We start from the raw sequence: 13,370 nt of genomic DNA on the forward strand, positions 1-13,370 counted from the left end.
AAATGTCTACCCCGGGACTCGAGCCTGGGTTCCCCGCGTGGCAGTCAGATGCTCTACCCAGTGTATTACCGCAGCTCTAAATATTGTTGAGTGTGTTGATTATAACTGGGTCATGTCGTGCATTTCACAACGGTCAGGTGTATTGTAGGCGATACGCGCTGGGCGTGTGACGATACTCGCTTCGCTTCTTGAAGAAGGCTAAGTTTTAAAACCAAATGGAAATATTTGCTACAAGTGCCGCTATTATTTATGGAAGGGCTGATAAACTGACCCTTGTCAGGGATGAAAATTTACCTATATTTCCACCGATACGTAGATCTATTATGGTGGAACCCCCCTCCATTACATCCTCGTAATCTTATGGGGGAATCAAGGATGATTTTTTTTACCTTTCATCAGCGGTTCTGAGCAATACCTCACTGAATCCAGAAGCTAAAATTTTCACAGCACGCTACGATAACCGTTAAAAATGACAACTTGCATATCTTGCGTGGGATTCGAACTGTGGAGTTTCTTTGCAGATTGCTTTGGAGATTATCTTATGCCTACTTCGTCCTACTCTGATCGGAGCAGTTCAATTTCTTTAATCGGTGACGTTCGTGTCCGTCCTCCTGGGTTCCATTCTTGCATTCATGTTTTATGCCCTTGACCTGAATTACTTTTGAAACCAGAATAAAAGAGTTAAACGAGTGAGCGTAATAAGGCGGGCGCAGTAAAATCAACAGCTTCAAGAATCGTTTGTTGAGGAGCGTGGGAACTCGCCAGAGAGTGAAAAAGGTGTTCCGTGTTTTCACAAGAGAGATGCTTGTAGTAAATCTTGTTTCCGTTAACCTTTTTTTGCTTCCCGTGAGCTGTAAAGCTTTCGTAATTATTTAAACGTCAAACACCGAGAGTTCAACGCATTACTTAAAATGTAGGCATGGTATCGAGAACGAGACAAAATCAAGACTCTCGGTCTCGTTCGTGACTTTGGTGTGATCTATGTGATTATTAATAGATAATTCATATGTTTGGTTTGTAGTGTTTGCAGAATGAATCCATTACCGAATCTGTGCTGCCTGGTTACCATGGACGGGGTCAGGACACTTTTCCTCTGCCCACCTGATTGCCCATCCAAACAAATTCAAGAAAAACATATATACTTTAAGAAAATACAGTATGATTCAATAACTAATGTACAGGATTCTGGTTCTGAGTTCACAAATATTTTTCTTGTGAATGTTGACGGTACTAGAAATGTTCACGATTTATCATTACGCTTTCAGCTTCGTTGTCCTTCGACACAGAAATAGTTTACCGAGAAAGCTATTTTGATTAATCTACTTCGAAATTCTGCAACTTTTGGCTAATCGCGAAGATGAGGATGAATCTTGACAATGATGAAATTGATGAAGGGAAAGAAAGAACGCCCAGGCCCGGTGCTAGCCACTACTCCACGGATGTCGGCATTATACCATAAAAGGTTAGTTAAATGGTAGGAAACGTCCTAATGTTTAAAATCTTTGAAATGAAAATATTTTTAGCTTTTTCAACTTCCTAAATTTTATTCTTGGAAAGCCGAAACTATTTTCAGTGCATTTACAACACAAGAATTAATACTTAATAAATAAATCAAGGGTCATTCCACGTCAGTTCAACCAGGCCAGGGAACCCACCACCTCAGATTTTTATGAAACTTGGTACATTCAATCCTTTCATGGTTGTAAGAAACCACATAAAATTTTTCGCCTCTAACTCATCTGGTTTCAGAGTTATGGCTTCTCAAACTTTCAGCCAACTCTCGTTTTCCTTCATTTCTGAAGCCCTCATTGAAACCTGCAGTGCTTTACCAAAAAAAAATCTATCTCGCTCACACATGATTCAATCCTTTTGAAATTTCACAAGAATTAATACTTAATAAATAAGGAAAGAGTATGAACAAATGAAAGGTTTGAGGAGAGACGGACGGAATAAAACTGAGACGTAAATGGAAAAGGGGTAGAAGAAAATTGGCAATGAGAAAATACGTTTTTGAAATTCATATGTCTACTATGCCTGTCCACCCTCATTTATCAATATATAGCTCCTGCCCTCCAGGTCAAATTTTTGTGGCGCTGCCCCTGCTGGATTCATATATTCAGGATAAAATTCCGTTACGTTGAACAGGAAACATTTTCAAGAAAAGTTATTTTACCTTGAAAATGCTGTGAAAGTTCATGCTGCGGCCAAATCTATTATTGTACGTTATGAAACCTCAGCCGTTGCGATATATATATAAACCTTTTGATTTCCAGTTCACACCATGCACGAAGTTCTTGAAGTTAATGAAGTGCTGAAGTCCGTGATTTTTGTTGCCCCGTATAACTTTCGAGAGCGGGGAAGAAAAGATATGATGGCGCGCCAGATCTTGTTAGCTTACACGAACACGGTTCTGAGGGTTCCTTGTTTTAAGCGCAGCATGCCATAGGATGACCCTTTATGTTAAACTGTAGCGGACAAATTTCGTGATGAAAATCAAATGAAAATGTGTAGATGTCGTGGAAACCTTTGAAGGTTCGAACTCGGGACCCTCTAGTTTCAGAGCATGCTCTACTAACCCCTGGATCGTGGAGGTCTGTAGGATAATAGTATTTTGAAATATTTTTTTATTAATAACATTTTACTGTCGATTAGATTACAATTAAGGCTGAACCGATAGCAATGCCGATACTCTCACCGATATCGATCCTTGAAAATTGTAAAAATCAAAATATTGATTAATATTAGTGTGTAAATATTCCGCTCGAATTATATGCATCAATTTACCAAGATGTTTGCTTTAAAATATTCGTGTATTACATTTTTTCATACAAAACTGGCGCAAAATAAAAATGAATTTCGAATTTTGTATAGGGGAAAGTCTTGCAGTACCGACCACCTTAAGTATTTTGATTATAACTTTTGTTAAAGTGAAAGAACTGTGAATTTCAAAGCAATTTTCTATTCTTCCAGAATTCCTTTGCTATAAAATATGTTTTATATTTACTTATAAATAGCTACATGTACATATTGAGAAAAATGAAAATGTATTATTTTCGACAGACTGATTATTTTCGACAGACTGAAAAATGTCGTCCAGTACCGACCACCAAATATGAACGACAGTGAAATACAAAAGAATTATTAAAATCAATAAAACAAGAAACCTTTCACATTATTAATGTCTGCTCAATTCTAATAACTATATTTTGTAATACTGTGATATGCAATAACTAAATTGATGAGGTAGCTTTAGATGCTCTGCCAAATCATATGCGAATTTTAGTAATTCTTTCATCTACAGCCGCCTTCGATAACTGCTTCCGCCCAATTTCCTATTTTCCTCTCCTTCGGTGTTGCCATTTTCCTCTTTAATGATAAAAAAGGATCTGACTGGACGATACTGGTCGGTACTGGACGACGATGGGTGGTCGGTACTGGACGTCACACTTGGTGTTACCTTGCAGGTGATGGCACACCATGTAGTGAATATATTACATAACTTTTACCATAAATATTAACCTAACACATGTACCTTTCACAGGCATTGCAAAACACATGATGACCTTACCTTAGAAAGAACCAATGGTGTCCTAAAGATAACTTTTCTAACTCAAAATATCGTGAAATTTATTCAACGCCTCGCAGTTTCCTCACTACTGAACAAAAGACATCGCGGCCGGACTACGTGAGGTATGACTACAAGATCCCTCCACGTGTCACTGTAGTACCCTACAATCTATCAGCGGAAGTGAGAACTGTAAGCCGGTCGGTACTGTAAGACTTTCCCCTAAGTTCCAGGATAATTAGACTCCGCGAAAGAGTAACGCAGTCTAATTTTTGCGGAGCCCGTGAAAGACCAAGATGCCGGAAAAGTGTCGGCCGGTATCTGTAAATAAATTCCAACCTATACTTTCCGATACCACTAGTATGGGCGGTATCGATATCGGCTCAGTCTTAATAATAATTGTTCGTTATTCCTACGCGTAGATCAGGTTGTGAAATGTGCTAGAACCCAAAATTTAACAATGTAACATTTGAATTTTTGTAATTATTATTTTTACTCCAATATTTAAACTTCCTATTTAACTTTTTTCTAAGACAGCAAAAGTTCTTTCTTAACAGGGTTTCACATGTCATCCATGTGTGTGTGCATAGACCAAATTACCAAATCTCTAAATCAATATAATTGCGCACCTATGGCATAACCATTGGCACTTCCTTTACCACAGAGTTAGCATAACTATCTCTGTGGGCCTATCCTCAGCTTAAATGATATTCCGTTCATTACAAATGCGTTTCCTTACGCCTTCACTCCTTCCTTTGGGCATCAATTATTCAATACGGAAATATCCACATATTCAAAGCTTTTTCTAAAAGGGGACTTGGGACAGCAAAGGGCTGGCTTAACCAGATGCTACATTATTATATCCAGTTTAGCCACCATAAGTGGACTAAACTTGAGGAGACGTTTCTCTTTCGTCCATCAATGGGGAAACACTGTTTTTTTGCTAAAGCCCACTGTCCTTTTTTATAGTCGGGGTAAACGTCCGTGGGCGTGGACCCCGTAGCGTTGGAAAATTCCCACTGCCAACGGTCTTTTGAAAGACAGCTAGCTCCCCCAACCGGGGAGGTAAAAAACATGGGAATCTAACATCCAGCAAAGTACACTCATGGAAACATATTACTTAACCCTACACCTTGTAGCTGGCCAGCAATTAATTAACATATTACCAAAACCGGTAATGGTCAATCCGACCGTTAGAACTTTGAATTAACGCCGCCGCTGCAGAAGTGACGCCTGACTTACTGGTGAAAATCTGCAATGAAATCGACTTCGGGTGGGACGTATGCCGCATTACAAATGGTAGCCACATCGACCGAACATGAATGCTGTATGACAAACTTGGTGTATTTTGCTTTGCAATGGCACCTCAACCGACTCTGTAAGTTATCTGAATAAATGTCTATATGCTTTCGAAGTTGTAAAGTCCTTTTTGAACCACCCTGTACATTCAGATTGCAAACTTGTGTGTAGTGAAATGTTTTAAGAAGAGCCTGGATGTTGTCCAGATTAAGGTTTTCCTACGAGTTTCATTTCCACATCAGAGGTATAACATGTATACATATACTTTACATACATGTAAAGTTCCTACATGAAATGTTTGCAGGAATGGGATTCTCAGGGGATCCGGACCAACTCTAGATACGCTCCTGTTCTGTACTCATCAAAGTTTGTATAACAGGATGATGGATTATAGTTTTTCCTCTTCCACATGAAGTTTCACCAAGGCTTTTGCCCTCCCAGTGAGAGAATGTTCACACGCCTGCGATCCCGAGTGTATTATTCAAGTTGCAAACTCTTGACTCTTAGTATGTTATTAATTATTAAGGCCACTATGTATTTGCAGCGTTGTCGCTGACCTTTGATCTGAAATGATGATTAATTTCTCACTTGCTCTCTATTCCAGAGTGTCGGCGACAATGGGCTGCTTCGGGAGCAAGGACAAGCTGTCCAAGGAGGACATGGAGTTCCTCAAAACCCACACGCGGTACGACGAGGCGACAATCAAGGAATGGTACAAAGGCTTCAAGGTGAGTTTCTTTCCATGTTTATTTCCTTCACCCTCTCTGTCTTTTATGCCCAACTTTTCTGCTTTGAGCAACGTGACACCGTCGTGCTATACGATGCATTAATTTTCTTTATCCTTTCATCCTTGTCATCGGCTGCGGGCACTTGCGTGGGTGCTTTGTGCCTAGATTATATTTCAAACAGCTTGAAAGAAACTGGTATAGGGAAGCTTACAGATAAAGCCTCTTCTGACACTCCTTTTGCAAGTTTAACCCTTAAGCAGGATGTTAATTAAGGGTCGTACCCCATTTCCCCTAATCCGGTTTCACCTTATCAGCAGTCAGCACCCGTCAATCACATCTGACAGCTGTCTGCCATTTTAGGCTAAATGGGATATTCTATTTCGTCTAAACCGGTTGGAAGGTAAATATTGCAAGTGAGGGAATTTTTGACGGTGATCAACGTAAACACCAATCATTTCCGAACATGTGCAGATGCTAATTATGAACAGTCACATGAGCCAAATAGTCAGCAATATAACAGATAATAGCCTCAGTCGTTTGCTAAGCGCTAATTAAGGATGAATTAACAATACAGATGACGTATCTCCCTGTTGGTGTGACCGTTAAATTTCCCTCATTTGAAATATTTATTTCCCTTTCAACCAGTTTACGCGAAATGGGGTTTCGTCTAAAATGGCGGCCAGGCCATAAATCATATTGTCTTGTGCTGATAAACAATTAGGCGAAACGAGACTACACGAAATTAACTAAGGGTGCCAGAAGGATATTTCTCAGGGGTGCAGCAGTAACTCCAGTTAAGGAAATTCTAATAAAGCATCCCCCACTAGGATAATTTGAATAGGCAACCCCACCCACCGCATTTTCTCCATATTGATCCACAGAAACAGTTAGAAATTTCCACTTCGACCACTGGGGTAGAGTAAGATTTCATATCTTGCCCTTCAGCCAATAAAAACATATTTTAGCTTTTACTTTTTATACAAATCATAAAATTGAAATAGAATTGAAAATATCAGGTGGTTATAATTAAAGTGGCGGTGTTCAGAGTGGTACAGCACGGGCTGTAATGAGAGTAGCAGTCTGAAACTTCGTAGATATGCTAATGAAGCAATGCCCTCGCGAATTATGCAAAAAAATAAATTAGTTCCAATTCTCGCCACCAGGGTAAAAATGGCGCTGTAAGCAGTCAAAACATGGGATAGTTACAGGAAAAACACTATAAATCGCAGAAAACAATACTCTTTGTAATAAAATATCGCTACAATTTCACTATTCGAATTACATGAACATTACTAAAGGAAAAAGCAACAAGCGTCACCAACAACAACCAGGGAGCTCACACAATGGTTAGGCAATTTCACCGACTTTGACGTCAGAGTTATGGAAAATTCCACGTTTTGACTGCTTACAGCGCCGTTTTTTACCCTGGTGGCGAGAATTGGAACTATTTTTTTTTTTTTTTGGCATAATTCGCGAGCGCATTGCTTCATTAGCATATCTACGAAGTTTCAGACTGCTACTCTCATTACAGCCCGTGCTGTACCACTCTGAACACCGTCACTTTAATTATAACCACCTGGTACTTGGGCGTTGTTGTCAATTCCAGGCTTGAGTCCAATATTTAAATAGAATGGATTGGTCTTGCTTCCTTTTCCTTATATTGTTGATGAACAGTTCCTTTCTCTTTTTGTACTTTTTCACGATGCACAGATCTTAATTTATTATTGTCTTTCATGGCACCCTTCATCCATGTTTTCAGGCTACAATTTCACCACACAAATTATGTGAAGTATTCCACATATCTCAGAGGGGCAAGCGCCCCCTGCCCCCCTACCGGCGCTCTAGATCAAAGCAGACATAACAGCAATGGTGAATTTTCTCCTCCATAACAGTAGAGAGTCGAATCTCGGTTCTTTCATGGGAAAGTCTTACAATATGTTACATTATTGGGATCATGAAGATTGAATTGTATTGTGAGAAAATGTAATATCCGGGAACGTAAAATTGTGGTTCCACTGTAATATACACAAATATTTTCCAGATGTAAACTTGTTAGTACAATCACTAACATTATATCTATCTACCATGAAACTGACAGCACATATGCTGTTATATGAAACACATGTGTTTTTCGCTGTTCGTTGATAAGTTTACGCTCATTTTGCTCCCATATGACGTCATGCGCAGAACTTTTCGGTTCTGCATCTGTGGACGGGTATATTCATCTAGCAGATACAACCGAATCGTTGGTTTGTAGTGTCTGTGCGTTTTTTTGTTTTTTTTTTGCGTGAATGGTCTTAATTGAAATTGATCGCTACGCATGACCGGCTTCGCATGTAGAGAAATGTTAATTCGCGTCCGTTAATTAATTATGAAAATCGCTTTATTTAAAGCTCAAGCAATGTAACATCGGTGACGAGAAATGTCAGCATCATCGCCCGGTTTAATTACTGTAATAAATCAGCGGGCAAGCTGTGAACTCCAGGGGGAGCAGAAGTTATATAGTCCATTGAAACTCCGCGTCTGCAAAGCCTGTTTAGAACTCCATCACAACAGGTTTTCCCCAGAGTTACAGCCGAGCGATTAGAGTAATTAGCATCCAAAAAGTTTGAGGGCAACACCTTGTAATTACATGCAGAGTTACAGTAGAGTAACTAGTGACGTTCCCGTAGGAGGGTCACATGATTAAACTCCACTGTTGACCCAAGTTTTCTAAGTTTTGTAATTTTAAAAAGAATATGAGAAACATCAAAAAATGGCAACCCCCCGTTATGCAATTTTTGTTCACGCCACTGAGGAGTACCAACTTTTTATTTGATTTGGTTTCTGTTATTATTATCGTCGCTTTTCTTCCAGGTTTGGCTAATCGCGAAGATAAGATAAGGAAAGGACACTCGCAACACACTCCATACCCAGGCTTGGATTCTAACGCGAGACCCCTGGCGTCGTGTCGTGTCACGGACCAACTTTTATACAAACAACACATTTATTTATTTATTTAATAGAAGATTCCAAATACAGCGTTAGCCATTTTACATTGGAACGAATTTATAGAACATAAGGACAGAAATAATAACATAACACCAAAAAAATAATAACATAGAAAAATTACATGTGGTTAAGAGACTTACATACTTTTAGTTAACTTTCTAATAAAACGGTCCAAATTTTCAAAAGTGTCTATTTGACTTCCAAGATTATTATTATTCACTGGGCAGTCCATGAAACAGAGAGCGCTGGATGAGGCACAATCTCGGCTTCTGAGAATCAAAAATTTGAGTGCTTCTTTTTGAGCGGGCAGTCACACGAAAGTGAATTTTCTGAAGAAGGCGGTCACTTCTGATGTTGCCATTCACTATTTTATGTAGAAATATATGCTCAGCCAGTCTATGTCTCTCTTGAGGAGTTTGGATATTTAACATTAGCAGGAGGATAGACTTTTGCAAGTGTTTTGTTGGACGGAATTCGGTGTCGAACAATGGCCAGGAAGAAATTTAGGACTGAATTTGAGGGGCATGCCATACACCAGATCGGAGAACAGTATTCAATTTTAGGTGACACAAAAGATTTGTAAAAGGTGCTGAGGGCAGTCAAGTTGTTTGTTTTCGTGAAACGATAGTGAGAAAACCCAGCATACGCATTGAACCCCTTGTGACTGTAGAGATGTGCTCAGAAAAGGAAAGTTTCTCGTCAAATATGACGCCCAGGTCCTTTTGTGCGGCAACTCTTTGAACACAATTATTTTTTATGAAATATTTAGTATTAAATGTGTTTTTCTTTAAGGAGAAGGTCATGATGGTACATTTTTGAGATCATTATGACGCCAGGGGTCCCGGGTTCAAATTCTGGTCTGGGCATGGGTTTTCTTTGGGAGTGTTCTTCATCTATTTCATCATATCATTACTCATCCTATCTTCGCGATTAGCAAAAAAAAGTGGCAGAAAAGCTAAGTAAAATTAATAGGAAGTGGGTCTCCCCAATGTTGTAGTGGTAACGTCATTGCCTTGTAATCAAGGGGTTAAGTTTGATACCAACTAGAGGCACATGGAGGTTAAGATCCCACTTTAAATTGTAGATCCAGTTCCGATTATCCTTGCTGTGCACAAAGTGGACTCAAAACAAATCTAAAAAAAAAAACCTCCAAACGAATTAGAAGTCATATTTGCCGCCTTCCGTAGCGGAGTAGTCAGCGTCACGCTCTGTGAAGCCGGAGGTCCCATGTTCGAACTCCTGTCAAGGCATTGTGTTTGTCACCCATTTCATCATACATCCTTATCGTCGCGATAAACCCAGGAGATAGGAAAGCGACATAAAATAATCGATTGAAGATTGAATTGTTGTTGTAAGTCCACTTCATGCACGGATAGGCTAATTAGGACTAGACCTACAGTTTAAAGTGGGATCCGAACCACTGTACATTGTGCCTCCACCGGGTATCGAACCCGGAATCCCTTATAAAATATTCGAAATAGAAGCCATGTTTATATTAGAATTCATTGAGCTAATGATAAAGAAGTTAAATGATACGAAACTTCTGAATCGTCCAATGTCGTCTTCAATTTATTTTTATGAACATACATTTATACTTTATTTGCATGTATTTCCATAATTTGCATATGCCGGCCTTGGTGGTGACGCTACGACGCCAGAAGTGCCGCTTTCGAATCCCGGCCTGGGCATTCATGTTTGTGAGTGTCCATCAATTTCATCATATCACTCATCAATTAGCCAAAAGTGGCACAAAAGCTAAGTAAAATAAACCAAATCAATCATAATTTGCATATCAACCGTTGTCTCGAATTTCGTAACAATCATGTCCACTAACATGCTTTGCTTAAAAACGATGTTTTAAGTTGACAAAACGTGACATGTAATAAAACGAACGAACCTGGATGATTGGTCACTCTGCTTGGCAGCTTCGAATGCTATTGGGGACATTGGTAAACAAATGTGTGCAGATTTGAGATATTTTTACAACCAGGTTTCTCCTTCGAAGTACTTGGACATCACTAGTGTTGACGTCAATCCAGTTTCTCTTTCCCCATCGGACAGAATGTGAATGATTTGTTGTCCCTCGGTCACAAGGTCTGTCGATATTCTAGTTGATGGGTGTGACAGGTTTTGCAATTTTATCGGTCGAGGGTATCAAGTACGTGTCTTCTTCATTGTTACTTATTCTTGCTGTCGTCCCTATGTGCGTCATCTTTTTGAAAGACATGGACAGGCTTTAAGCACCGTAATATTTCATCCTAAACTTAAAAATTGGCGCTAACTTAACTCCAGGGTTCCCACTGACGGGAAAATTCATGAACAGGAATTGTATCAAGACGCAAATTTTCAAGGTTTCGGTGTTATCTCGATTTTACAGAGGTCTGTCTCGTTTCCCTATTCCGCACAACATGTTTTTCTCATCCTTTTTTCCTTGCGGACTCCCTTCCTACTCCAATCCTTCGTATCGTTCTCTCTCTCTCTCTCTCTATCTCTCTCTCTCTCTCTCTCTCCATCCCCGTATTTTCCTTCATCTCTTCTTTTGCCACTCTACACTTGTATCTTTCTTTCCTTGATGTATGTACAGTACCTTTATATTGTTATTGTGCCTTTCGAATGCGCACCCGACTAGCGGCTGGAAACGCCGCTTGCCGGCGAAATCGGATGTGCATAATCCCTTAATAAGCGCATAGATAATTTTCATTATTTTAATTAAAATATTTCACAATTTCAAGTAATATAATCACGTACTTTTGCCCCAAAAGATGTTGGAAATGTCCTTATACTGTCACACATTTTTCACACCATTTGAAAAAGTTTACTTAAAAATCGTCTCCTCACACTTCTGCACAAGTTTGTTTTCACATAGAAATCGTAAATAATATTTGTTTTGTTCTAAAGTGTATTATGTTGCAGCATTATAACAACACAGTGACACTTAACACTTGTCGGGCTACCACTTATCATCTTAGCAAACTACACACAAGCGAATATTATTCCCTCTTTAATGTGACACATACGCCCTACGCAGACAGAAAGGTGTTATACCCTGTCCCATCTATTTCTGGCGGAATGGGCAGAGCGAAGCAGTACACGCTGCTGTGAAGGCTGGTAACTGCAGTTGCTTCCCCCCTTCACATAATCCCGTTCCTCTCACTTGTTCATTGGTGGAGCCGTCTCGCGTCACTACTTGCGCAGAGACTTATTTTCATTCGCGTGCTCCAGAGATAAATGGGACAGAGTGTACGGTCCGAGGGCATAGATCTGTTGTCAGTAACATGTTACCCAGAGTTAGCCTTAGGTCTGTTGCAGTGTTCCGGAGAAACTCGACGAAACCTCGGCTGGGAAAGCTACCAAACGCACGCACATCCGATTTTACCGGCAAGCGGCGCTGTTCCGACCGCTACACGTCACACGTTCATGCGGAACGATAACCAAACGAAGACACTATATTTTGCCGCCCCTCGCCTCCAACTCTGCTTTTTGTGGTAGTGCGACTCTCTTTAAAGCCACCGCTAACTGAAACTTCACCGGATCCGAACGCCGGCTGTGCCGATTCGCTTCCCATTCGCAAGGCATTACCTCGGACGAGTTTCTTTCTGGCGTAGTTGACAAGTTGACACTTAGTCCCTGCGTAATGGACGCAGGAGCATGCGGTCAGCAAATAGGTCCCGCATGGCTAGCAACCAATCGATCGATAGTCGTCATCCGTGCCTGCTTTGGAATAGGAGGACGAGTAGTATTATTCTCTGTACGTTTCGCATTTTCATAGCAAGCCAGCCGCTGGAACTGGCGAAACGTAATGCATTCCATGAAAATCGATCGTACATTTTGTATTGTCCTTATTCTGGGTACCGAAAGCACTGCCTATGTAAGCCTTAGGCGTGCACGCCGTTATTGGCTGGGGAGCAAATGCATAATGCACCTATGTCATGCTCTTATACAAAAAGAAATATTCGTGTCGAATAACAAAAAATACAGCTGACCAAACTTGAAGCGATCACCAACACTAATCTTATTCTTGCAGACCAATGAGGCTCTGGTGTCTGGTCTCTCAGCCAATGGGATTTGTGTGGTGTCCTGATCATGTGTGTTTGTGAGTCTTTCACCTATTTCATCTTATAATTTTTCATTCCTATCTTCGCTCCGACCTTCGTGACGGAGTGGTTAGCAGAGCGGTCCTGGGTTCGAATCCTGACCTGGGCGTGGAAGTGATTCGCGTGAAGTTGAGTGAGTGTCCCTTCATCAATTTCATCATATCACTCATCCTCATCTTCGCGATTATCCAAAAGTGGCAGGAAAGCGAAGTGGAATAAAGCAAGTTAAATCAAACCAACACTAACTTTTTTAGATTATTTTGGTAAAATGAGCGCCTGTTGTTTGTGACCAAATCATTTCAATCAATCAAGTTACCATGCAGTTTTGTATGATTTTCAATTGATTGATTGATTGATTGATTTATTTGGTGTTTTAAGTCCACTTTATGCACAGTAAGGCTAATCGGGACTGAACCTACAGTTTAAAGTGGGATCCGAACCACTTGTGCCTCCACCTGGTATCAAACCCGGGATCCCTTGATTACAAGGCGGTGACGTTAGCACTGCGCCATCGGGGAGACCCGATTTTCAATTAAGCTCAACCAATAGCGTATTGGCTAATCGGAACAAAAATTTCTGAATTATTGATGGAACACAGTATTCTATGTGAGACTGTGTTCCATCTGCACCTTGCGTGCGCCTGATCGAACCTCGTGCTACGCATCTTTGGAATGATCCAGAAAAGAAAATCAG

General features: G+C 40.3%; 2 protein-coding genes across 4 annotated transcripts in view; both read left to right on the top strand.

The window, feature by feature from the left end:
- Nca (neurocalcin homolog) overlaps positions 1–13,370 on the top strand; it is a 465,127-nt gene that overhangs the window by 366,313 nt on the left and 85,444 nt on the right. The gene's annotated exons all lie outside the window — the stretch shown is intronic.
- Positions 1–13,370, top strand: part of LOC145977737 (neuronal calcium sensor 2) — a 157,951-nt gene that overhangs the window by 76,763 nt on the left and 67,818 nt on the right. For both annotated transcript variants that reach the window (XM_083109989.1, XM_083109988.1), the window contains exon 2: positions 5,469–5,592. In XM_083109989.1, coding sequence (XP_082966115.1) covers positions 5,482–5,592 — 111 coding nt within the window. In that variant the 5' untranslated portion in view covers positions 5,469–5,481. The remainder of the gene's footprint in view (positions 1–5,468; positions 5,593–13,370) is intronic.

The sequence above is a fragment of the Lepisma saccharinum genome, chromosome 23 (genome assembly GCF_977018435.1).
Source record: "Lepisma saccharinum chromosome 23, izLepSacc3.1, whole genome shotgun sequence".
Taxonomy (NCBI): domain Eukaryota; kingdom Metazoa; phylum Arthropoda; class Insecta; order Zygentoma; family Lepismatidae; genus Lepisma; species Lepisma saccharinum.